This window comes from Callorhinchus milii, unplaced genomic scaffold (genome assembly GCF_018977255.1).
Source record: "Callorhinchus milii isolate IMCB2004 unplaced genomic scaffold, IMCB_Cmil_1.0 Scaffold5, whole genome shotgun sequence".
In the NCBI taxonomy this organism is placed as follows: Eukaryota; Metazoa; Chordata; class Chondrichthyes; order Chimaeriformes; family Callorhinchidae; genus Callorhinchus; species Callorhinchus milii.
The window spans coordinates 46,735,591-46,763,216 of NW_024704746.1; the positions used below are offsets into that span (position 1 = coordinate 46,735,591).

The 27,626-nt window shown below is 38.8% G+C and overlaps 1 protein-coding gene across 1 annotated transcript in view; it reads right to left on the minus strand.

Moving 5' to 3' along the window:
- The window catches only part of cacna1c (calcium channel, voltage-dependent, L type, alpha 1C subunit), a 270,222-nt gene that overhangs the window by 138,876 nt on the left and 103,720 nt on the right, over positions 1-27,626 (minus strand). The window contains exons 4-7 of the mRNA XM_042335422.1: positions 24,055-24,194; positions 13,597-13,736; positions 11,653-11,805; positions 3,157-3,353 (exon numbers count right to left, since the gene is read on the minus strand). Coding sequence (XP_042191356.1) covers positions 3,157-3,353; positions 11,653-11,805; positions 13,597-13,736; positions 24,055-24,194 — 630 coding nt within the window. The remainder of the gene's footprint in view (positions 1-3,156; positions 3,354-11,652; positions 11,806-13,596; positions 13,737-24,054; positions 24,195-27,626) is intronic.

The window sequence follows — 27,626 nt, forward strand, 5'->3', positions numbered from 1 at the left end:
ATCCTGGTCCTCACCTTCAAAACCCTCCACGGTCTTGATCTCCCCTACCTCTGCGACCTCCTAACCTCCTATCATCCTGCTTGCTCCCTCCGCTCAGCAGGCTCCGACCTGCTTCACATCCCCCGCCTCGCTCACCCCACTATTGGCGGGCAGGCCTTCTGCCACTCTGCTCCCATCCTCTGGAATTCCAACCCGCAGGCCCTCTGCCTCACCCCCCTCCCTTGCCACCTTCAAGACCCATCTCAAGACCCTCTTCTTCGACCGTGCTTTCGATCTCCCTGCTTCACCCCCTGCCCTCCACGACCCCGACTCCCAGCTTGGGTCGTAACTCTGTCTGTCCAGCGCCTTGGAGTGTCTTCCCAATGTGAAACGAGCTTTACAAATGTAATTTTCTTGTTGTTGTTGATTGTTAAAAATCCTCCAGAGCCATAGGTGAAATATCTTACTTACATACTGCAGTTAACAGAGTAAAAAAAATAAAAAATGTGAGTGGATCAGTGGCTCGTAAATTTATTTTTGCTCTTGCAAGAAATCATTTATTGACTGATCACAGGCCAGAAGTCATACTGCACTTTTTAATGAATGTGATGTGTCATGGAGGCCTGGGATGTTCCATCAAAGAGAACAAGAAAACAAATATCAGTTTGAACTACATTTCTGATAGGATCTCTCCCTTGATACCACAACTATGAATGGGAATTCACTGGAATGCGAATATAGAGAATCATAAATGTGAGTCCATATCTCAGCCATATGTGATACAGTACATGGGAACACCAACGCAGTTTACTACATTGCACTTCCAAAACAAATCTATTCCAAAGATATTACACTGCATGTTCGATGCGTGAATGTTTTAGCAGTTTACTGGTCATTAATTTTTGGTAGCTATTAATTTGTACATAACTTTATGATGCTCTTAAAGCACTGCCTTTGCTTTGACCTGTCATTAAGAGCTACAGAGTAAAAAAAAAGGAACCATCATTTTTTAACCAATTAGTGATGCTCTGTCTCATTGGAGGGCATATGTTTAGCAGCCCAGCTATGGATGGAATAATACTCATTACTGTGTATTATACTGAATGGTCTTGGCTTAGCTCCCTATACTCCTGTTGCTCAAAACAAAACACCACCTTGTGAAACAAGCAGCTACTGCTGTGCTGCTATTGAAAGAAATGCTTGAACATTTTTACAACTTGGATAAGAATTTCAGAAATGTTTTTTTATTTTCAATTGGACTGAATAGCCATTTTATGATTGGATGCACAGGAGAATATTCATTAAGCAATATGGAGAACTTTTAAAAAAAACATATTTTGTTTCTGGAATGGATTTTGAAAGTTTTTTTGTTGTTAAATGAGTTGCTTATCAAGCTTAACCATTTCCAAAATGGTGACGTTCTACGGAACGATTATGTGCTTTAAATTACAGTATTTGTTATATGATATTGATTTTTTTTGTCATTATAAATGTATGTCAAAGTCCAATACAGCAAGTTAATCATAACATCATCTTTTCATTCTGCAAATAGAAAGTGCTCTATTTGGAGTGATTAATGATGTCCACTAGGGGCAGACTGATTCACCTATTTCTAAATACCTCAACTGCCTGTTTATAATGTTTGCATTTGATAGTAGCAGAAAAATTGTGATTTATTTTTCATCTTTCTAATACGATTCCCATAAAATATTGGTACGTTTAGAGATTAGTATATAATAGAGCCCAATATCAGATGCATCTATAGAGAGGGGAAAGTAAGTTCTGATGAAAGGTCATCGACCTGAAAACGTTAACTGACTTTCCTCTCTTCATACTAGCCGCCTGACCTGCTGAGCGTTCCCAGCGACTTCTGTTTTTATTTCAGATTTCCAGCATCTGCAGTATTTTGTTTTTTGTTTTTCTTCACAATATCAGATGCTTTGCTTTCAATTTTCTACTGTGGTCTAAAGTACCCCCAAATAAGTATTGGTCATTCGTTCCATTGCTGATTGTAGGACATTGCTTTGCGCAAATCAGCTGCTATGTTCGGCCACAAAACACAGTTATTCCACTTTATAATATATTGTGTGAACTGATTTGGGACATCCTCCTAAGGTGAAAGGCCAACTACCAAAATCAAGGTTATTATTATTACTCTTTCCTGCCCTTGTGCTCTACATTATTATTTTTCAGGATCTCTATTTGCCTTTTTTAATTCTTGCTTGAGGGTAAGCGATCTTCACCTTACCCAGCAGTTGAACCACTGTTTGAAACAAAAATTTAATACATGCTTTGATCAGATGCATCAGATATTTGGTGGCATTAACTGCACTTGAGAATCTAATTCACATTGATCATTTCACTGCTTTGAGGAGGGAACATACACTTAAATGAAGAAAGTACAAGGTAGAGGACAAAATCGTGCAAATAGCTTCAGGCAGAATCAGCAGCAAAAATTTAGGTTACAGTTGCAAGGCAATAAATTAAAAATGGAAATTAAGAAATGCAATTAAGGTTGCAGCAAAAAGCAATCAGGAAATGGTGACACTTTTGGAAAAAGAAACAATGAAATAAAGAAAGATCATAAAAGAGCCGATGGATTAGGGCAAACCATAGAGGGAGACCATAAACAGAATGAATGGAGGTAGCGAAGAAAAACAAAAGATGTTGTAGAGGAAGAAAATATTAGGCTGCAACTGAAGGAAATTAGCAGGAGTGCACTAAAATGAAAGAAAAGTTGTGAGCTGATAGTAGTGAAACAGAGGAGGAACCCATGTTTGAAACATTTGTTTACTATCAATAATACCTGTTGATATTCAATTTCAGATAAGGTGATAATAATCAAGTCCTAACTCCAAAGAGATTGCTGCCATTTTTGCAGCGATTACTTTCCAATAAGAAAATTAATAAGTGCTTTCTGTCACATATCTATGATTAAAAAAAGTTAAACACCGTACACGGTCAGACCATACAAACTACTTTTTTTATTCATTTTCTTACCAAGCTTAAGATGCATTCTGGAGCAGCCATTTTAAAATAGTTTGTGTATAAGTTGACAAGAGCAAACGAGTTACATTTAGTAAACATGTGGACAAGCAGGACATGCCATGCACACGCTGTAAATTAACTGTAGCACTCCTTCTTATTGCTTTGTTGCTTAATTGCTTCAATACATACCCAATATAATACATCTGTCCATCCCTCCATGGTGATGCACTGAAATACAGTTAGCATAGCAAAGGCAAAGTTGTCGAAGTTAGTGATTCCATCATTGGGGCCAACCCATCCATTCTTACAGAGTGTTTCATTTGGACACTGGCGGCCATGTCCCACGTTTCCGTTGCATGGAGCAGACTCTTCTTCACCAATTGTGTCTGAAGATCAAACAGGCAGCAAGTTAATAATACACAACAACTCTTTATTGTAGCAATTTTAGCAGTTAGCTGCCCAAAAAATTTTACTTAAAGCATAAATGATCTTACTGCTCGAGAGGATACTAAATTGACATCATACAATGTTATTTTTAAACGTGGCGATTGAACTAAATGCTATTATGACCAATAGGTTTACACAATCTTTTTGGATTACAATTATATACACAATCCTAAAGTGCTGTTCTGTGACCTTTCGAGTTATGAAACAGGCCTGAGTTGGTGGAGCAGAGGGAGTGAGCAGGGAGTAGGACCACAGTAAATTGTGGCAATAGGTTAAGGCAGGTGACAGAAGCATTTGAACAAGGATCTTCAAGTTGATCTGCTGAGGAATAGGGAGCCTGGTGAGGATGGGAGTGAAAGGGCTTAATAATAACAATAATAATAATCCTTGCATTTGATATAGCGCCTTATCATGTCTTTGAGATGTCGCAAAGTGCTTCACAGAATGTATAGTAAAGTGAATGGACTGTATTCATTATTTATTTATGTATTTATATATTATTATTTATTTATGTATTTGTGGGCGAAAAGCGGCAGCCAATTGCGCACAGCAGTGTTCCACAAACAGTCGTGTATTGAATGACCAAATTATTATTTTATTTTTTCAAAGGATTATTGCTGGAAAAGCAATCAGCCAATCGAGTAACAACCGGGATCTTACTTACTGCTAGGTAAACAGAGGCGCGTGGAGTAAGGAAACGTGCCTAACATTTCACCCTGACCAGGAATCAAACCCAAGTCCTCTCGCTTGTGAGGCGAGTGCTTTAACCACTAAGTTAGGACTCACAAATACTGGGATTTCAGTAGCCTGTTTGGAAAACATTAACAACATAAGTTGATTCTAAAAATAAAATTATGGACCTTGTAAGGGACAGAATATAGAAGTCTGGATGATTTGGAACTGTTGGTAGATAGAACTAGAAAGACCATGGAATAGGGAATTGGATAAGCCAAGTCTGGAGCTGTGGATGAGGATTTTGGTTGCATTGGGAGTGAGGTAGTGATGTGCCGGCCAGTGTTATGTCTTTGTGCATCCATGAATAATGAATACGGAAGTGCTGACTGGTGCTTGAACTCTATTTTAGTACCAGTAATTTAGTACCATTAATTATGAAAAATTAGAGGCGAAGGGGAGAGCAATTGGTTACACAAAGGTTGAATACTATCTGCTTTTGTTCCGATGATTGAAGATGTCAGACATTTGATAGCATTAGCGCGTAAAAGTAATCATTATGATAGAAGAACCTTGGAGATAAAAAAAATCCTTATTAAGCAATACTTCATAATTTGAAATCACTTGCCATTAAAAAGTGATTTTTTTTCATCATAAAAGACTACAGTATATACCCACTTTGATTCATGCTTTCCACTGAAAAGCTGGCAAACGGTTCTGAATAAATAGAACAGAAGTTCATTTCTCATTTCTCCTTTTCAAAACAGAGGAAATGACAGGACGCAAACATTAAGGTATAAGTGTGCAATTTTAAGTTATTGAGATAATTGCCCTACCAATTTTTCTACCAGAGTCCATTTCAATACCATTTATCAAACACAGTGTTTATCTATCAGAGACATAATGATAATTCTGCATACATTCTACCTGTCACACACCAGTGACCTACCATACAAACTTAACTGAGCACAAAAACACTTCCCCCCACCTGTACCATTGCTGCCTCCACATGAAGGTTATATGAACATCTGTAACTTTAAATAAATGCTTTGCTAACTTGCGCATATACCTCAGCTATTTTGATTCATCAAAGTAATGTGACAAATATCACCCTCTATTTATTAGTATTTTTTTCAACTAAAACGCTACTTCATTCAATCCTGAAGTAAAATGTATTCCCTGTTGGTGTTTTATCAGGTTTCATTGATTATAAGCAAATAACAGAAATATCAGAAATATAAAGGAATTCAACCTCAGTTGACCCAACCAATGCTAAACAGTAGCAATAAATGGAGACAAATATAGAATACTTGAAGTGGGATATAATGATCTGCAAACCTGTTTCTGGTGTCACATCCAAGAGTTTGACAGGTACCTTATCAGCCAACTAGGATGAAATTAGCATTGACAAGAAAGCAACACTTTTAATCCAAGTTACATATGTTCACATTGGCTTCATGTTTGAGTTAGCAATGGCATTCTGCTGCCTTTTTCTAAAGCCAATCAGCAGTATATTCATCTTACAACACAAGTATATTAAATTTATGTGATAGAATTCATCCAACCACTGAGGAGCATTCCACATCTCCACAAACCTCTGTGTGAATAAATAATTCCTGAGCTCAGGTTGAACTGTCTTAGATCTGATTTTAAGACTTGAAAACCACACAAGAGGGCATAGCCTCAACAACAGAACAAGTTCACAGTTCTTCACATCAACATTTCAATCTCTGAATATTAAATTACCCTCTAAAACAATTAAAATACTGTGAAGTTTCTCCTAAACCCACAAAGGTAATTTAAGACATTCTGACCAGTTGCTGTGATGTGAAGCTGGATAGACTGCATTATATTCCTCAGAGCAGATGAGTTTAAGGGGTAATTTCATTGTGATATTTAAAACAATAAAATTAATTAATAGGTTAGTTAGACAACTTCCCTCGAGTTGATGGATCTATTGCAAGGCAGTAGAGTCTTACAATCAGGAGTTAAAAAAGTTAAAACTGAGGTCAGAAAGCATTTCTTCACACAGAGGGTGGCGAAGATAATAGAATGCTCTACATCAAAAAGCTGTGGAGGCAGAATCAATAAGGATGCTTAAATGAGAGAGATAGATGAGAGAAACAGGTATCAGATAGTAGCAATATAAAGTGGTGTAGCAAAAGAGCATTGCGTTTGAAGGTCTGCCAAGATCTAATAAACTGATGGAACAAGCTCAATGGGCTGAATGGCCTCCTACTGTTCCTGTTTTCTAATGTTCTTATTCCACAGCATATTGTAATTTAGTTTGAGAGAAAGGTGAGAGAAAGCGAAAGAGATAGTAAACAAGACACACACACAAATACAAAGAATCATGCTTGACTTTCAATGCACTGGAATACTCGCTCTGGGTTGATAAATTTGGACTTTTTAAGATCTAGAACAGTGACATGCCTAAAAACGAGTAGGACGCAAGAAATTATTCCCCCTCCCATGACAAATTTTGGAAGATTCTGTACTTCAAGGACACAAAACAAATCAACATTTTGTTAACAAATAAGCAAGAAAAAATACTAATTCTGTTGTTGCCATTCATTACTTACCAACATAGCTCCTAGAGCTCACTTCACAATAATTTACTACATGATCAATGAGGTGATTACTTTGTTATGCAAACGGCATAATGATAAGTATTTGTATTTTGTAAAATTGCCTGCCAATAAAATAATTGTAGATTCAGCCAATGTGTGACAATTGGCCAGTCACTCTGGGGTAGGGAGAGGAAAATTGGCCATTTCTGATCCTGCTCTCAGCAATTGCTGTTGGAAGTGCACATGTGTAGAGGTCAATAAGGATTGGATGGGGATCAATTGCAATGCTTCCCACAGTCAAAGAGCCTGCCCACTCATGCTGTCAACACTCAAACAGGAAGAATTACTATTTACACAAGATACTAGAAAATGACTGGCATCTTCCACCTTGCAACATAAATCAGCACTTTCAGGAGGGGAGGGGAGAATAGAAGTGCTAAATTGTATTGATTAGTGGATTTAATTATAGTTACAGTTACTAAATGAATTGAATAAACAAGATACAATTTTACTTTAAACAAGTAAATCAATTCACTTTCAACATGTGAATCAATTCCTGGCTGAATAGAAATAAATAATAGATTGCCTTGGTTTAAACAATTATTTGCAATATTGACTAATTTCATTGAAGAACTTATAGCTGTCACTTAATATAACTTTTATTAAAGTTAATACAATTAAAGTTATTAAATTAGTGGCTACATCTATCAATTATTTGAGCTACTGTATGTTGCTATGAACCTTTACATCGTGACTGATTTCATAATCCTCTGGAGTGTTTTTTCAGGTTAATTTGGTTTCCACATTTTCTTCTGGCTTTCCTTTGTTTTTTTAAAAATGGTGCAATGTGAAAACCCTGCACATGGCCAATCTTTCCAATAATAATAATAATAATAATCCTTACATTTGATATAGCGCTTTTCACGTCGGGAGGACGTCCCGAAGCGCTTCACAGAACACACTGTAAAGTGAATTGACTGTATATTTGTGGAGCCAACGCGGGAGCCAATTGCGAACAGCAGTGTCCCACAAACAGTTGTAGATTGAAAATGACCAATTTATTATTGTTTTTGGTTTTGGAGGGATTATTATTAGGCACTGTGTGGAGTAAGGAAACTTGCCCAAGGTTTCGCCCTGCCTGGAATTCAACTCAGGTCTCTCGCTTACAAAGCGAGTGCTCTAACCACTGAGCTACAGGACTCCACAATCGATGGAACTCCAAGTCATTCTGATTTTTGGCAATAGTACTCCAAGACACTGTTGATGGGTCAGCCATTCTTGGCTCATTAGTGGAACATGAAGAAGCAGAACAGTCACCTTGGGCTGGGATTCTTCCTACTTGGAACCTGTTAACCATGAAAGCCAAATCCATTATGGGTAGAGTGGTTCTAACTGGACAACTCAGGAAGCTTGCTTGTGTTCACAATGGCAAGCTGTGTAGATTCAGCTGGTTAAACTCTAGCAATACCCAAATGTACACCCTAGAGATCCCCAAGCTTTAGTACTTGCTAGCCTCTGCTTAACTCATTCAGATTAGGTAAGCAGGTTTGATCCCTTCATTGCAAAGAATGCACACTCCATATTAGACAAACAGAAATTTCTGCGTATATGTGGAACTCTCAGGAATTTTGTTTGATTTGATAGATTCCGATGGATTCTCACATGTGTCAGACACCCAGTTTAGCAAATCAACAATAACTACAAAAATTACACTTGTGCAGCGCCTTCAGGAGAACATCCCAAGGCACTGGACAGTCAGGAATTTGGACCCGAGCAGGAGTTTGGAATTAGGAGGGGTGGAGGGCAGGGTAGGCAGGGATAGGAGAGTGGCCTAAGGCCCGGTCGAAGAGGAGGGTCTTGATATGTACTTTGAAGGAGGCCGGAACCTGCTGAGAGAAGGGAGTATACAGGTTGATATGGCGCTAGCAGGTCACAGAGGTAGGAAGGAGCAAGGCCATAGAGGGCCCTCTAGTTTTAACAAAATCTAGTTTTAACAAAGTTTTATGAAAGATATTAAAACCATGATAAACTAATGTTACCATATGAGGGTTTGATCAAGTAGAATAAAGTCCAGGATATGTAGAATTAACTTGGAAATGATTTTTGGAATAGACACACAATGTTCAGGGCATGATTTGACAAGCATGATGGTAATAAATGTAAATGATTCACAGCTGTGTTTAAAAATATATCCAAGAATTTTAAAATACCTATTATTTTAATGAACATAATTATGTTGTCTCCAGTGTTTAGAGAGGGGAAAAAAACATAGAAATCTACACCTGTCAATTGAAACAGCACATTATAAAATGGTTGTAATTTTTACAAGAGTCAATGATCCTTTTTTTTGAAAAACAAATCAATGGGTGCATGTTATTTAGTTGCCCCTGACAACAGTGCTGGTTTCTTTTCATTGATTTTCCTCCACTGTGGATGCAGTTTATTTGTTCTGATTTAGCACCATCTGCCTCTTTTCATAAAAAGAAACCTATTTGGAGAAACAAGCTGGTTGAATGTGGAGTTTATGGTGAGACATATGCGCTTGCTGAGACAATGATATCATGATGTGTCATTTATTGCTGTTAAGAAAATGAATGGAACAGAGCCACTCTGCATTGCTAAGAAGGGTACAGCAGTGCTACTCTTCATTGCTAAGAAAATCATGTGATGATAAATCACTTAGGAAATACCTTAACCAAAATATATTATCCAGCATCCCTTGTGTGCTGGAGGGCAAACAGAAGCAGAGTGTGATCGAAGCTAATGTATTTTAATACACCTAAACTCCCTTTTTAATTATTCTGAATTTACATACTCAAATTTAAGTATTTCATTTATCTTTACAATTGCCAAAGAAAACTTTGGATACAATAATAAAGGTCACACGGTATCATATGGTGCCCCTCAATGTCTTTATTTCGGTATTACATTCAATACCCTCTCATTTCTGTTACTCTGTGACATAACATGCTCAGTATAATGAGGTAAACCAGCATGAACAGTAAATATGAATGAACCCCCCCACCCTTACATACACTATATTATGAGAAACAACAAATGTCTGTAAGTAGATTTGAGGAATAATTCAATATCGTGGGTTCCAGTGATACATCACTTTCCTGGATTAGAACATTATCAAATTAGTCAACTGAAGTACAGCCAAGTACTTATTCATTCATAAATAGGTGATTTTTTTCAAAATGTAAAACAAAAAATTAAATCTGTTTATTGTAACATGGGATTGATTAGAACTCTTCACCCAACTCCAATATATTCCCAAGATCTACCTACATCAATGACATGAAGTAAAAGTGTCAGCATTGCTTTATCTTCTGTTCACAAACCTTCCAATCATCAATTCAATTATAATGCTCAATAATAACAAAAGACTTCATAAGACACAATTTATGCACAGGAACCCAGTGATTTCACATTTTAAAGAACTACTTCTAATAGTGTTGACAGTCAGCTGGTTTCTTGCAGACTTTCTGGTGTGTTTGTTTAAATTAACCAAAAAAATGAAGACATCTGGAGAGAAATATCTTTTGCATTAGAATTATCATCTTAACATGGATAGTGAAAAGGTTGAGCAGTCTGTGCAAACACATGAATAACATCAGCAGACCAAAATCTAAAGGTTTCAGACAGAAAATATAAATTAATTTAAGCTACAATGAACACACCGATAGCTTAATGAGATCATTGAGATCATTTGTTCAACCTTAGCAAGCTCCTCTATTAAAACCCGGACTTTCTAGTTCTTTATGAATTGTTCGGGCCACGAGGTATGATTAAATGTTTAAATTTAGCAGGTTTTTCGTCAGCCTTGTGCTAAAGAATACCTCATATTAAGTAAACGTTCCCTCAGAAATCACATTGCAGCCACGAAAAGGAGGCCTGAACTAATTAATTAATGTTCCCTGCAGTCAGTTTCATAGCAACAGCAAGAGAAGCAATGATAGTCACTGCTTTGAGAAGACATCGAATCATCAGCGTCATTATGTTCTACATTACTTGAATTGCAGTAAGTCCACTTCACTTACACTAGCGTTTACAGAAGTAAGTTTCAAGTTCAACATATATTTTGTTTAAAGCAGAAAATCAAGAACCTTCAAGCTGGCATCAAATGTTCAGGACTTTTTTAGGGGTCTGATACATGGAAAAAAAAGTATCCAAACCAGACTGAGAGTTCCACATATGTATGCTTCCACATATGTTCCACCCTACGTTCCACATATGTTTGCCTACACATGGAATTTTTTTATATAATAGGAATGAAATGAGCCCTCTCTCCCTGCAGGAACGCACCTTGTTTACACAATTTCAGAGTGTCTTAGGCTCAGGCTGGCAAGAGCCAAATCTTAGGGACTTCAGAGTGTGAACTGGGGTATTGTATCTAGTTCAGACAGTCAAAACGTCATAGTGTGCCACTGAGAATACTCTCTGCCAAATTCTTGCTGCTTGTTCAATTAGGACCACCTTACCCATTAGGAATTTGGCTTGCAAAGAAACCCTATTCCAAGTGACCAATCTATCCCTCCAAGTCCTGCTGATGAGCTCAACTGGCTGCTTTGTCATCAACTTGTGAACCAGACTTCTAAGACCGTCACACTCTTGATTCTGACATTGTGTTGCCAAGTACGTCACCTTGGGAGCCCATTCATCAGAGATAAAGTAACACATGGGATTTTTCAAACTTTGGGACGAGCTGGATGGGTCTTTCAGTCCTATACTTTGCTACTGCACTACGGTTATTATTTTTAAACTGGAACTAATATTGATGACATCAGGTGATAACCAGCTGAGACAATAATAAATATCATCAAATACAAATTATCTGTCTTATTACTCGATAGCAAAATCATGTGGTAAATTACACTGAGAAGTGACCAGATGTGGAAATAATCGGGAAGAATCGGGCCACATCTCTCAGTGACATTTTTTAATCATGACACTACTTCCAATTATTGTGCACAGTAGCTACTAAAGTTCTTACCTGTTCCATTTACGTAGCAGGTTTTGTGCATTTTGCCCATGAAGAGTTCTAATCCTATAATAGCGTAGATGATAATTACAAAAAGTACCAATAAAGCAATGTGCAGCAATGGTACCATGGCCTTGATGATTGAATTTAACACAACTTGGAGGCCTGAAAACAAAAATAAAAAGACAATTTTAGATGCTAATGCTTGAAACTTTTATACTAACTAAATAAAAAAGTGAATACGCTATAAAGGGGCAATTTTATTTTTAAAGTTTGAAAATAGTTAATTGAATGTCTATTTCTTCTGTGATTTCCTCATTGAAACTGCAGTGTTTTACTGTTTAACATGGAAGTCACTTGTAAAAGTATAACAAGTTCTGAAATGGTTTGATTACAAATGAATCATTGTGAAAATATTTGAGGTAATTGTAGCTATCCTTACTGTACCAAAGATATTGTACTTTTGAAAACACCGGAGTAACAATCATTTCTCATTTTGATCAAATACTTTATAGAATTATTTTTAAAGCTTCATATAGAATTTTTTTTTAAGAGAACCATCTGACACAACAATCTGACTTTATAGAAATAGATTAATTTACATTATATAACGGGTGAGTAATTATTTTGTAATTCTCCAGTCAAAATAACTTGGTTCATGTAAAGTCCTACACCACCTGCTGATGTCCTGTGAGATTCTACACCACGCAGAACAACTTTAATTAGCGCTCTGTCAATTCATGCTTTCTTATCCTATGCTCATAAATTCAATGCAGTAATGTTGATATTCAAATTTTTGCAGCTTTGCTATGATGCTTTGTTATTAGTTTATGCATAGTCTAACATAAACCAAAGAGTGTCTTCATATCACCACAAATAATTTTTATACATCCATGTCCTTAAGGTGAAAACAACAGGATGTTTTTTCAGAGGAAGAGGTACATATTAATAATAATCCTTGCATTTGATATAGCGCCTTATCACATTGTTGAGATGTATTTTGTAGGTGAAGCGCAGCAGACAATTGTGCACAGCAATGTCCCACAAACAGCCATGAAATGAGTAACCAATTTTATTTGGTGCATTGTTGGCTAGGACACCAGAGAACCTTCTTTCTCTTTTCGAACAATGCCATGGGATCTTTAACATCCACCCAAACAGGCAGATGGGACCTCGGTTCATGAAATTATTTTAAAGCTTCATATAGAAATACTGGATATGCAAGAAAAAAGTACAAAAAACTAATTTTAAGAGAACCATCTGACACAACAATGACCTCGGTCTCATCTGAAAATATTGCAACACATATATTGAAAATATTACAACATATGAGAAAAACATGTTGCAGCTAAAGCACAAGTTAATATCTAGGAAAAGCAAAGAATTCCAAGTGGGGAATAGATCTTGGAATATCCAGACATTTAGTGAATATTCAGTTTCATGAAAGTATGTTTGACGTGTCCAACACAGGCAAGAGGGACACCAACCAGCACATACAAATGCTTCTAGACGTCTCAAAGCGCTTCACAGAATAGACTGTAAAGTGAATTGACTGTATATTTGTGGGAGAAATGCAGCAGCCAATTGCACACAGCAGTGTCCCACAAACAGTCATGGATTGAAATGACCAATTTATTATTTTTTTTGAGGGATTATTATCAGGCGTGTGGAGTAAGGAAACTTGCCCAAGGTTTCGTCCTGCCGGGAATTGAACCCAGGTCTCTCGCTTGCAAAGCAAGTGCTCTAACCACTGAGCTACAGGACTTAGCCATAAGTTGCAACCCTGTCCTCTTGAGTGCACTGAAGGAAAATTTAGGAAATACATCCAAAATTAAAAATCCATAAATAAAGCAATGCATAACAACTATAAACACTTTACTGTTATAAATATTGGAACAGAATTACAATTTAGATATTACAGTTCCATGCCCCCATATGGATTAATAAGATACTTACTGGGAACTCCAGATACCAGACGTAATGGTCTCAGGACTCTAAATGCTCTCAGAGCTTTCACATCAAAACCAGCAGCTTTCCCTCCAATTGGGTTAGTCCCCTCTGCTTTGGTTGCTTGTTCTAAAATAGCACTAAAAAGCCTAGAAAAAGAAAAGAAGTCAATCACTGAAGAAAATGTGTACTTCATCATGCTATAGACAAACAGGCAGAATGCTGTGTGCCACAATTATCTACTATTATGCTGTGATAAATGCACTCCATTGTCTTCTAACTGCTAGAAATAAGAGAAATCATTGAAATCCATCAGTAAGTGTACATCTTTAATCAATAATCGCTTGGATTTACTCAAGGCAATAATTAACTCAAAACTTAGGGAGAACATGGGGAGACATCATGTACTGTTTGAACACAAGACAAAGCTGAGCACAATATAAGAGTTTGATGTGCTCATAAACAATGTCAAAAGATTTTTAAACTTATTAATTGTCTAGCTGTACTGATTTAAAAGTCTTAAGACCAGCGAGGAGTGCATTGGAAAAATCAAAGCGGGAGGTAATGAAAGCATGAATGACAGTTTCAGCAGCATTTGAAGTAAGATAGGGATGGAGGTGGGCAATAATGCAGCAGTAGAGAAAGGCAACAACAACAAATTATTTTGTATAGCGCGTTTCACAATTCAAGTTAAGGACTGGATGTGGGGTAGGAAGGATAACTGGAGATCGAACCTGATCCTAATGTAGAGTATACATTGGTAGTATGAGGTATAGGCAAAGAAGGTTCAAGAGTTATAATCCTGTAATAATCCTTGCGTTTGATATAGCGCCTTCTCAAATCTTCGAGACGTCTCAAAGCGCTTCACGGAATATACTGTAAAGTAATTTAACTATATGTTTTGTGGGCAAGATGAGGCAGTCAATTGCGCACAGCAGTGTCCCAAAAACAGTCAAGAATTGAGTGACCAAATTATTATTTTCTTTAATAATTCTTTCTGAACCTGAGTTCAGAATCTCAGGTGAAAAACATTGACGGGAGGCAAGGAGGATGGCTTCTGTCTTGTCCATGCTCAGCTGGAGAAAGTTGGAACTGATCCACGCTTTGATGACAGATAAATAGGCAGTCAGAACATTGTTAGGAGTGGTCTTATGATTAGAGGAGACAAAATAGATACGGATACAATCGACACAAGTGTGGAAGTTGACCGCATGTCTGGTAATGATAGCACCAAGTGGATGTATGTACATGAGAAAAAAGAGGGGGCCAAGAATAGAGGCTTGGGGGTACAACACAGTTGATTATCCGGGGTCAGGAGAAGAAAGGATTGGGGGAACAAAATGGCAGGGGTGAGTCAAGTAGAACTTGAAGCAGAAGAGGGCAGGTGCATGAGGGAGAGGTGGTTGAGGAAAATGGCATGGTTCACTGTCAAAAACAGCAAAGATTTTCAGGAGGACTTGAAGGCAGAGGGAGCCCACAGAGACAGAGGGATATCATTTATCACCTTGACAAGCGCTGTCACAGTGCTGTGAGCAAGTGGAAACTGGACTGGAGGGGCTTGAGATGGGACACCTTAGGACGTCCTCCCAACGTGAAAGGTTCTATACATATTTAATCTTGTTGTTGTTGTTGAGATGGGAGTTGGAGGTAAGGTGTGAATGAAATTGGATGGCAATAATGCATTCCAGGACTCTAGAAGGCAAGGGCAGGTTTGAATGGGCTGGAGGTGAGTGAAATTTGATGGATCAAGGTGGGTTTTTGAGGAGAGGGGTGATCAAAGTGCATGGGGCTAATGAAACAGCTGATATTCCATGGGGTGCAAAAGGTTTGCTACCCTGGAAGTTTCACCAACAGGAGCATGAAATCAAGATTGAATTTAAACATAAACAATAGTCATTTTTGCCAGCAGTGAAAAAAGAGTTACATAAACTCATTAAAGTCTTACTGAAGGGAATTAAATGGCAGCATGTTATAAATTTACATTTGTTAAGGAATGTAGAACGGAGATTTTTAACTCCATCACTGAATTGCAAAATGGCACAGCGTGCTGGGGGATACTGAATTTGGAATAATAATCAATGTATTTCAAAGTTACGCATTGTGTAAAAAATCTTTGTGATAGTTAACCTGAAAAGGCAATACACCTAATGCAAAATATATTGCATAGCAAACTTGGGCTTGGAATGGAAGTAAGTGCAGCCAATGACGAGCAGAAACAACAATTAAAAGTGAATCTCTATTTTTTTATTCACAGTTGAATAACCCAAAATGATGATCCTGGTCATATCATATATCTTGTGCATTTATCAAGAGCACTTTGAACATAATCCAGTGTTACTTCATGGAACAATTCTCAGGATTTTGTTTTTTCTTGTACTACGTACATGTTGAGTCCCAAAAGTTTAGTTACCAAATACAGTATTGTATTTGCATTACTGTACAGGAATAATTTTGCCTACAGTCTGGTCACTGCAACATGAGGAGGTTGTCTAGACCCAAGAGGCGTGCAGAGGAGATCCTCACTGTTTAGAGGAAGGAGCTACAAACAACAATTAGACAAACTGGGGCTCTTCAGTTTTGAGAAAAGACAAATTTTAAATGGGATTGAAACTTTGGAACTTTCTCCCTCAATCCCTCCAGTTTGCCCACTTCTTCCCCATTTTCAGATCACGCCTGAATACCTTCCTCTTCGACTGTGCTTACAGCTTACAGTCACCCCCCCCACCCCCCCCACCTACCCAGTGACAGGTTCTGCCATTGTTAAACGCTCCAAGACGCTACTCTGAGTGAAGGGCGCAATATAAATGCAAGTTGTGCAGCCGCGACCCGGATTTGCCACAGATCCACCTCAATGCTTGATCCTGGACTTTGCAAATGGGCTGGAAGAAACCTATCCTTTCATTCCCAGGAGCTCAGATCCATAAAGCACAACAGTTTGCAGACAAGTTTTATATGCTGCATGACTTCAAATTATAAGCACATGAGTTTGAAGGACTGCAATAAATTGGATATCTTACAATGATAAAAATGAAGTAACAATGATTCTTGCTGTGTTTCAGAATCGATTTTGAAGTGATTTTTCAAATGTTACTAATTGTAAAGATGAGAGTAGTTTGAGATTATTCTACAGGTGAACCAATTATAAATGAGAACCATTGCTTTTAACATTACAATTCCTTAAAACAAGCTCACCATTTTATTTCCTTGTACCAAAGTGTCTCTTAGCCCCGCCTTTTTAAAATACATTGAAATATTTTATTGAATAACACTTTATTTATGGGGGAAAAGGAGACCCAGGTGACCTTGCATCACATTTATATACTCAGTTTTGCAAAGGTGTCACTTAGCATCACATTTTAAAACTCAGTTGTATCAGTTAAAGCAAGATGATACTGTAGCCGAGTAGGAACAATTACTGCTCCAGTGATTGATCTGTACGTCCAAGTCATGCTGATAAGCCAAGCTGGTTGGTTGGCCATCAATAGTGTCCTGCAGTACTGCGGACCCACCTGACTCAGGAACCATTCACAAGATCACCACAGACTTGATTATGACATTTCATTGCCCAGAATGTCACCTTGTAGCTAGTTCACCTCAAGGGAGACTGCACTTAGATTCCCCCGCAGGAAGATAGTCACCAGTTAGCTGATAAATAGGTGATCAGGAAACTCTGAGGCTTGGGGCAACAGCTGCTGGAAGGTGTTACCGAGTGTTTGGGTTCATGGACACTTTTTAAATAGCTTGATATGCACCTTGATTTGTGTGCAGAGAGCTAAGTAGCTGCTGCTCGAACTCTGCACCTCCAACTGGTGCAATCATCACTCAGAGGGTAGGGTGTGTGTCTGAATCTGTAGGCAGCAGAATGGTGGGAATGCTTTTATGCATTTCATGTTAAGCTGTGTTGCTCACCAGGAAATTCAAAGGGATTTCCTTGTACCTGCTTTCCGTCTTGTGAGGACTCAAATCGGCACTTGTTGGATGTCAAATGTTCCTATATGTTCTCATTATAGGAGTGTTGTACAATGAAACCCGACAGGTGCTACGGTAAATCAGAAAAGGGGGCTCCACGAATGCCCACACGCACAGCATTTTGTAGGCCAAAAGTCTTTTAGAAAATGAACATTGTTAATTACAAATTGCAAATGAATTTAAAAATGAAAGTCATTATCCATAATTCAGTGTGACAAATACACAGACTATATATATGTGTACTCGATTTTAATTTAAATGGAGTGAAGTTTTTGAAGTGCTTCAACATCAAATGCAAAATGCAAAATATGTATTCTATTTGTTTACTTTATTAAACAGTGAAGATGAAGAATTTTTGAGGAGAATGTTCCAGCAACAATATGTGCCTAGTTTCAGAAACAGTAGCAGCAAATATTTTACAAAAATCTGTTGAGCTCATTAAGATCTTGTTCTACGCTATCAAGGAAGAAACCTGCAATTCTAAGCAGCTGGAATTCAAAATCTAATAGTGGCTTACATACTCTAGGTCTGATCTGGCACTAATGAGCTAAAGAAATTGGAAAAATCCATAAACTATTCTTAATAAGATCAGAAGGGAATTGTATAGAAGAATTCTGTTGCTGAGATCATGCATGTAACAGCTTTGGTAGGTAGTTGGCAAGTGGGAAGTGTTTCACGTTTATTTTTGAGAATTTGTGCCGCACTATGAATTTAAAATACCAGCAAAAGTGTAAAGCTTTCTGAGCTGACACGTGATGATTTTGCCAATACAATACAAAATTACATTTGTATAGCACTTTTCACATCGGGAAGAAGTCCCAAGGCGCTGGACAGCCAGGGATTTGGACCCGAGCAGGGTGGATGGCTTCAGGGAGGGTGGAGGGTAGAGAGGGTAGGAGGGTGGCCGAAGGTACGGTCGAAGAGGAGGGTCTTGAGACGCGCCTTGAAGGAGGCAAGGGAGGGAGTGAGGCAAAGGGAATGTGGGATGGAATCCCACAAGGTGGGGGCAGAGAGGCTGAAGGCCCGACCGCCAATGATGGGCCGGGCTGGATGGGGGACGTGGAGCAGGCCAGAGCCTGCTGAACAGAGGGAATGAACAGGTCGAATATGGGATTGGCAGGTCACAGAGGTAGGAAGGAGTAAGGCCATGGAGAGCCTTGAAGGCAAGGATGAGGATTTTGAACTCTATTCTCAGGGGGATGGGGAGCCAGTGGGCCTGGTGAGGATGATGGGGTCATGGAGCCTGCTGCAGGAGAGGACACAAGCTGCAGAGTTCTGGATGATCTGCAGCTTGTGGAGGGAAGAGTTTCAGAAGCCTGAGGGGTGAGGCTGAGGTGGAATCGGGCAATCTTTCAGAGGTGAGGGAAGACAGAACGGGTGATCGCATGGATATGGGGGAGAAAGGACAGCTGAGGGTCGAACAAGATGCCAAGATTCCTGACTGGCTTGGTGAGATGGACAAACATCCGTGGATGCTAATGCTGCCAGTGCCTGAGATGCGGAGGCGCTGGCAGGAGCCAATCAGGCGAGCCTTAGTTTTGCTGACATTCATGTGTAGAAAGTTGGCTCTCATCCAGAACCTGATGTTTGACGGAGAGTCTGTTAGGACATCAGTTGTCCTGGAATCGTGGGTGGAGGCAGAGAGATAGAATTGGATGTCATTTGTGTACAAGTGGAAGTTGACCCCATAACTGAGGATGATGTCCCCAAGAGGGAGCATGTAGAGGTTGAAGAGGAGAGAACTGAGGATAGAACCCTGAGGAACACCGCACAAGACTGTGTGGAGACTGGAAAAGAAACCGTTAGCGGAGACGAATTGGAGATGGTGTGAGAGATAAGACCTGAACCATTCAAGGACAAAACCTTGAAGGTTGAGGTGAGAGGAGAGGCAATGGAGAAGGATGGAGTGGTCCACGGTATCGAAGGCAGCAGAGAGGACGAGGAGGCAGAGGAAGCCCTGGTCACAGATGGACAGGATGTTGTTTGACTACCTTGGAGGAGCCATAGTTCTGGGAGTATTGTGACATTTCAATTTGCAGTGAGCACACAAGTGAACCAGAGTACTATGTAAACCCATGTGCCCCACTTGAAATGTTTGCAAGGAAATTATCTTGATCGATTTTTAACTGCTCATTATAGAGAGGTGATTGGTCTAGTTTAACGATTACTAGGTTGTATGGCCATTTAGTCCCTCCTGCCCTGCAGAGTATCAAAATGAAAACAGCTTTTTGAAAGCATTCCAAAAATACACAATTGGATCCTATTTTGGCCTTGGTATAAAATTAATATCATATGGATTTAGGCATAAATAAGCATGAATAATTTTGAGTATTGGTCACACCATGGTGTTTTAAAAAAATTCTCCTTGGTGCAGCTAATCACTTTTTTTGGTCATAGTGGGTAATAACTGCTAACAAGCTCATAGGTCAGGGTTTGGAGTAGCCCATTCTGTTGGTATTATTCTCTTTTATTTATATGGCATGAACATACGGGTTCATTTTACCCAGGCTCCTGAAGTGGGTATTTTGGAGTAGACAGACCAAAGAAAACGTTTCTAAATAAAAATATTTTTGATTGGATTATTAACGCAAATTGTAGAATGGAAACTGCCAATAACCTCAAGCTGCTTCTTGTACACCATCAGGCCTCAAAGAGACCAAAGATGGCCTGCCAGATATCAGCAGAACGCACAAATACATTTCTTGCAATATTGAAAAGCAATCTTGAGAATGTCTTTAAATTCCATGGTGTTCACAATTTTGTTAGTGGTATTGCAGCTGAGTTTATGTTAATGGTCAGTGTGTACTGCAGGAATACCGAGCTTTGAACAACAACAACAACAAATTACATTTGTATAGTGCCTTTCACATCGGGAGGATGTCCCAAGGCACTGGATAAGGGATTTGGAGCTGAGCAGGGGGATAGGATCAGGAGGGGTGGAGGGCAGCGAGGATAGTGGTAGGAGGGTGATTGAAGGCACGGTCGAAGAGGAGGGTTTTGAGATGCGCTTGCAGAAGTCAAGGGAGGGAGCAAGGTGAAGGGAATGTGGGATGGAGTTGTAAATATATATAAAGAATCCCACACTCTACAGATATTGAGAACTAACTAAATGAATGAGTACAAAATACATATAATAGCTGAATTGTTTCCTGGATTAACACAAAACGTGAAGTAGTGTTTGTTTAAATTTCCTTTTTATAAGTAGCTGCATTAATGTTTAAAGCTTGTACTAGCTGATTAGTGCAGAATGATTCCATGTGTGAAGGTTCACAGAAAACAGATGTTTAGGCCTCTTCAAATAGAAGCAGCGCATGTGCACTTGTCTGCAGCAACAGCTGTTTGCTTTTGTACCAAGAATCAAACTGCGTTCCCCAACCCCTTTTCAGTGGCTCTATATAAATAAAGAGATGAGTAAAAGAAAAAGAAAACTGTTTTATGATTGATCAGATTGTAGATTTCTAAGCCAAATCTTTTGAAAAAGGAAACAAAACTCATTTAGAAAAGTGTTCAATAAAATTGCTCAGTTCTTAATGTTTAGTTCTTAATGTTTATATTAAGAATTAGGCAATTGCAAATTGGACCTGCCCTGGTGCTCAGAAAAAAATCACCAAGTACAACACTTTTTAAACCTTCAAATGCAGTAGGTTGGACGTCTGAATCTAATTCTGTTGAACTCATAATTGTCCAAAATATAGCACAAAGTTATAAAGTAGACTTTCAATCTGCATCTTGTGCATTCAATCTGAGCAATCGATTGACAGTAACATACTGGACAATGAATGAAACTCTTTGTACAGCACATAACCTTTTCAGAACACATTATTTCAATTGTTATTAAGATAGATAGTTTGATCTATCAGCTAAATAAGATTTGAATCTCAACCAAATAAAAATGCTAAGATAATATCAGCATAGATTTATTTAATTTTTCTTTATTCTCTGTATACTTTATTCTTGTTGGTTTACTATAAAAACACAGAATTTAAAACCTAATTTAATTAAGAAATCGAAATAAGGTATTTAATGGCCTCAGGTTGAACAGCTTACAAGGCTATTAGCGTACTGATTCTCAATCCACAACACTGGTGTATTAAGTTACTTATTTATTCGATGAAATTGTATGAAATGCAAAAAACAAACCCCACATCTATGTGCGGAAATACAACTTATTAAAAAATTCAAGGCAATACCCTCCTAATCTTCATCAAGTTAAAACCAAAGCCTTCTCTATATTATCTCAACTTCAAGAAACGCAAAACAATCCACACTACACTTAACGATTAAAATCTGGTATAATAGCAATTAAACATGCAACACCTGTTTTACTTGATTTCCAGCCCAAGAAAAATACCCCCATCTAAACAATCCCACTTCAGCCAAGGTAAGAAGATTACATGTTCCTATCTCGACCTTGTTTACTCACATTTGCTATATAAACTAACAGAACATCCCAGTTATATCTAGGTTTCACACTTAGCAAAAAAAACTCCTTGACCTCCTTGAACTTTTTTGCTTACTTATTTTTGACATATGCTCCCCTCTCACTCGACACCCTCAAGAAAGCAGTCCACACCACTTTTACCAAATACGCCACTCTTTCCTCCCCAGACAGAGGAATTTTCCTCTTCCCTACTTTTCTGGAATCTTTCGCCCCATCCTTCCACCTCACCTTCTTAAGTACCCTCTTCACCTCATATATCCTTTTGTTCCCTGTTCCAATACCTCCAGCTGTTTCTCTCCCGAGTTTCCCTCACCTTCATTTTCCAAGACAAACGCTAATCCTCCATCATTTGTGGATACTCTCTCACCAGTATCACTACTAGTTCCAGTGATCCCTCAACTTTCCCTTCCAGTTTGTTTCAGCTTTCCTCTTCTCCCATCATCTCCTCCCAGGTATTTTCCTCCATCTCACCCACACCTGGGAAGACACTAACATCTCCAGTGGCCATTTTACCACTGTTTCTCACTTTCTTATTGGTCTCTTTCCTCTCGCTTCCCTTTTCCTCTCTTTCCTAAATTTTGTCCTTAGTTCCCTCATCATTATCAGCTTTCTCTGGCATTTCCGCAATTGTTCCCTTTCCTTACTCACCACTCCCAGAGTCCTCATTTCTGAAGAAGACAAACTGCTCATCTTTCCATTCCCCACTTGTGAAGACAATGCCTTCCTCCAACATCACACTTTCTCGCCTCTCCATCTCTTGCCTGCATGATTCACATTCGTCCCCAAACAACTCATTCTCCCTCCTTTCTCCACCCCCACCAACCATCTTTTACATTCCATTCTCACTTTGTTTGCATATGATTGCAGGTACTTTCTATATAGGTGCCCTTCCTCACCACATAAAATTTTATTTTCTACCTACCTTCTCTTCAACTGTGCCTTCAGCTCCCCTCTCGACTCTCTACCCCCTCCTCACTCCCTCCCTTCCCTCCCCTCACCCTGACCATTTCCCCCCTGCTCAGGTCCCGACCCAACTGTCCAGCGCCTTGGGACGTCCTCCCGACATGAAAGGCGCTCTATAAATGCAATCTTGTTGTTGTTGTTGTTGTACCTGGCACCCACCAATCTCATGGTTTTGTCCACAATTCCAGCACCTCATCTCAGGGCATACTGCCACCAAATGCCATAATCTCCCACATAGCTTTGGCATTCCTTGGTATACAATATATGCACTCAATACTCCCAAAGTTATTGGACTCAGCAAGTGTTTCATCACCACGAGAACCAGAGGATCTGGAAACAAACCAACCCACCTTCTTGCACCATTCCAAAGAGTCCCAGGTCAGTAAAGTTTATCACCAGTCTCAGTACCCAATAATGTCTCTTCAGTCAAAGGTTTATCCTGCTTCTTCACTTCAAATCTCTCCCAAAAAACTTTGACCAGCTATGCATTTTTGAAACTTCTCAAAACGTTCTTTTCCTGGCACCCTGATCAAACAGATCAGTTCATCTGGATGAAAACCAAGTTCCTTCCACACAATTTTCCTGTTAAACTCAAACCTTAGCAAAGACACTCAATTTGCTTTCTTCAAACACATCCACATTGCATTTACTCTAATTACTGATCAAGGTCCCACCATCTTCCTATTGGGCAAGAAAGTCACACCCTCAAGGCAGTGGCATGTTTTCTCATATAAACAATCCCTCCTTCAACTGATTCAGCAGGCACACGGTTTGTAAAATGTGCAGCCACTGAAGAGGTTCTTTCTACCAAAGGTTACCTGTTGAATCGTGTACATGGATACAGGACATGTCATCACAGGACATTAACTAACTTTCTCAGTACATGCTTCCATCAATCCATGGATACCAGAATGAAACATTTTTCGCTGGTTCAAAAATTAAAACAAATGGTCCCAATCCCTGGAGCAGTGACACTTGTTCCTTTGAACAGCATAATAATTATAACCATAGAAAACAGTTAACACCCCAGTTAGTAACAGATTAAGCAGTGTATGATTGTAAGAGACTTCAGTATAAGTAAGATCGACACTCACCCTACAACCACTATGATGAAATCTAGCAAATTCCAGCCATTCCTGAGGTAAGCATTAGAGTGAAGGATAAGTCCATAAGCTATTACTTTCAAAAATGCTTCCACGGTAAAAACGATCAGAAAGAGATATTCCACTCGTTCCTGAAAGAAAAATAAAATAGGCCTGTGTTATTAGGCAGATTGGGATTAATTTGTACAGAAACAGCACGAGTCTTAACATGTGATTTACTACCCAACAATTTAATTATCAGTGTACAAAGGAAATCATGTAACTATTCAGTGATGAACTCTGATATCTTAATTTTAACATCCACATGAAGGTACACAAGCATCCACATCAGAGTTCCATTGTTCTGTCTCCTTGTTCTCCAATTAATAGTAGTTATAGAAGATTTTAAATGGGTTGAGAAAGTAATGTATTCAGATATGCCAAGGCAGCAGAACAAAAAAAACAGTTTGCCAGAACGCTGAACTCATTTAAGAAACAGTTTGATGCTGTAATGGGAAGATGGTAGGATGGGTATTCTGGAAGGATGATATCAAGTGGGCTGAAGGACCTTCGTCATCCTAATCTGTGAGCTTGTGAATTGCTTTACCTTTGCTTCTTGCCCTGTGATTAGGGTTTTAGCAATATAGTCTGAATAATAGAATCAGCTGACAAGTAAGTATCAATTATTACCCGAGTCTTGCGTTCTAAGCAAGCATTTTAACACAATATCTATGCGATGTATTTGAAATTCAAATTGGCACTACATACATTCTAATAGAATTGTCCATTAATAGCTGTAATGCCTGAAATATTGGAATCTTATTCTATTGCTAAACCTGCACATTTGCTTCAATGTCCAGATATTATATCAATACCATCTGTGATTGCAAAGCTGTCTGCTATAAAAAAATAATTACAATTCAAACAACAATAACCAATGACAATTATGTAGTACTTTCACATCTGGAGGACATCACAAACAACGAGTTAAATCAAATGCAATTATTATTATTATTATTAAATCTCTGAAGATTTATCTGTAAATATTTACTTTACACGAAATTCCAATGATAATCATAACATGCCAGAATCATAGTTGAGGGAAAAAACTAGTAACAAAAATCTTAGAACATTCCCTGAACAATTTGCTCTGTCATTCTGTAGCCCTTAGGAGTTCAGGCCATACTAATAATGTGTTACTGAGGAACTCACAGTCATATACAATTGGTGGCTGGTCTTGCAACTGGAGATAAACAAGCCAGTCAAGAATCATATGTTTGGTTTGACTCCTTCCATTTAAAACTTAAACACAGTCAAATTTAGAAAGAAGGCAGCTGCCTCTTTGCTTTTCTTGTTAAAAAGTTCATAAGTGCAAAAAAAATAAGCAATGCACTTGTGAATGACTTCAGAATGTTTTCACGGTTTAAGTTTCAGTAAGAAACATTTGATAATATGTATATCTACTGTAATCAAATAACTATTAATTCCTTAATCTATAAGTATTGATATAAGGTCTAATCAAAAGAGTGCATGTGCATCATGCTTCATTACTTATTCTAAAACATCATCATACTTTCGAAATCCCATACAGGAATAATAATATTTAAAACAACAACAGCAAATTGCATTTATATAGAGTCTTACACATCGGGAGGATATCCCAAGGCACTGGACAGTCAGGGGTTTACACCTGAACTGGGAAGTTAGAGTCACAATGGGTGGAGGGCACGGGGGTTTGAGGTGGGAAGATGACCAAATGCATAGTCAAAGAGGAAGGTCTTGAGACAGAACTTGAAGGAGGCAACGGAAGGGGTCACTTTAAGGATGAAATAAGATTTTATTTATTTGATTTTCCTTCCAAATCTCTCCTAAGGGCCCTGAGTCCTATTGAGCTATAGTTTCACAGGTGCCATTTGCCCGCTAATACCTGACTGAACTGACTATTTTTTATGTGAACCCAACAGTTTTGACAGGCTATTTGAACAACTCTATAAACAACTCTATATGTATTTAGACCATTGTTACGATAATATTTTTCACTGCACACTGAACAAATTCCATTTTGGAAGAAATAAGTATGAAATATCATTTTTCCTTTCAGAATTGTAAGATCTTTAAAAAAAATCATTTTATTGCGGTGCCTTGTACCAACTTACAAAATCTTTCCTGACCTTAATATAATAACTGCAGTGGGTGATATATGTTTCTTATAGTGTTTTTTATTATGGAGTCCTGTAGTATATTGGTTAGAGCACTCGCCCTGCAAGTGGGAGGACCCGGATTCGATTCTCGGGCCTGGCAAAACGTTAGGCAAGTTTCCTTACTCTGCTAGCCTCTGTTTACCTAACAGTAAGTAGAACCCAGGGTTGTTAGTTGATTGGTGGACTGTTTTTCTGGGGGTAATAATCCCTTTAAAAAAATAATAATTTGGTCACTCAATCCATGGCTGTTTGTGGGACACTGCTGTGCACAATTGGCTGCTGCGTTTCACCCGCAAAATATACAGTAAATTTACTTTACAGTATATTCTGTGAAGTGCTTTGAGAATTCTCGAAGACGCAATAAGGCACTATATCAAATGCAAGGATTATGTTCCTGTAATTCTATTTCTAAAGTATTCTAAGCATTTCTAAGTATTTCTAAATAGTACTTTTTCTCAATTGTCTCATAAACAGTCGTGGATTGAGTGACCAAATTATTATGTGGGGCTCGGGGGGGGGGGGATTATTACCTCCAGAAAGCGATCTCCAACGGAATAACAACCGGGTTCCTAGTTACTGCTATGTAAACAGAAGCGTGTAGAGTAAGGAAGCTTGCCTGAATCAAACCTCTCCCTTGCGAGGCAAGCGCGCTAACCAATATGTTACAAGAGTGCGTGTGGGTGGAGTGTGTGTATGGGTGGGTTGGGGTTTGGGGGGGTGTCTGTGGGTGGGGAGGTTGGGAGTGTTGTGGGTTTTGGTATTTGGTTGCTGTGAGTTCTTAATAAGGAACTGCGTAACACACCAGTGCTATGGATTGTATATCATTATGTGGTATCAGAAGTAAACTGAATTTGGACAGACTATGCAAACCAGATTGCATGACAAGGTACAGGTATGTGCAAATACTGTGACCCCTGAACTTAATGGCAAACATAAAACATAATTGGCACTGGTTTGAGTAGGATTTCTGAATCTTTGCAATAATCTCTAATTCGCTTCAATTATTCGAGAGGAGACCATGGCGGGCCCTGAAGGCGAGGATGAGGATTTTGATCACTATCCTCTGGGGGATGGGGAGCCAGTGGAGCCGAGCGAGGGTGGAGATGTTAGGGTCACAAACCGGGCAGGGGCGGGAGGAGAAACTGTTTGAAGAGACAAAGTGAAGGCAGTTTGTTAGGTAGGACTTGAACCAGGCGAGTGCGGTCCCACGAAGGCGGATGAGGGAGGATAGGTGATGGATAAAGATGGAGTGGTCAAATATGTCGAACGTGACAGAGAGGTCCAGTAGGGTGAGGAGGCAGAGGCAGCCCTGGTCACAGATGTCATTTGCGACCTTAACGGATGCTGTCTCAGATACTAAATATCAACATAAAGGAATAATAA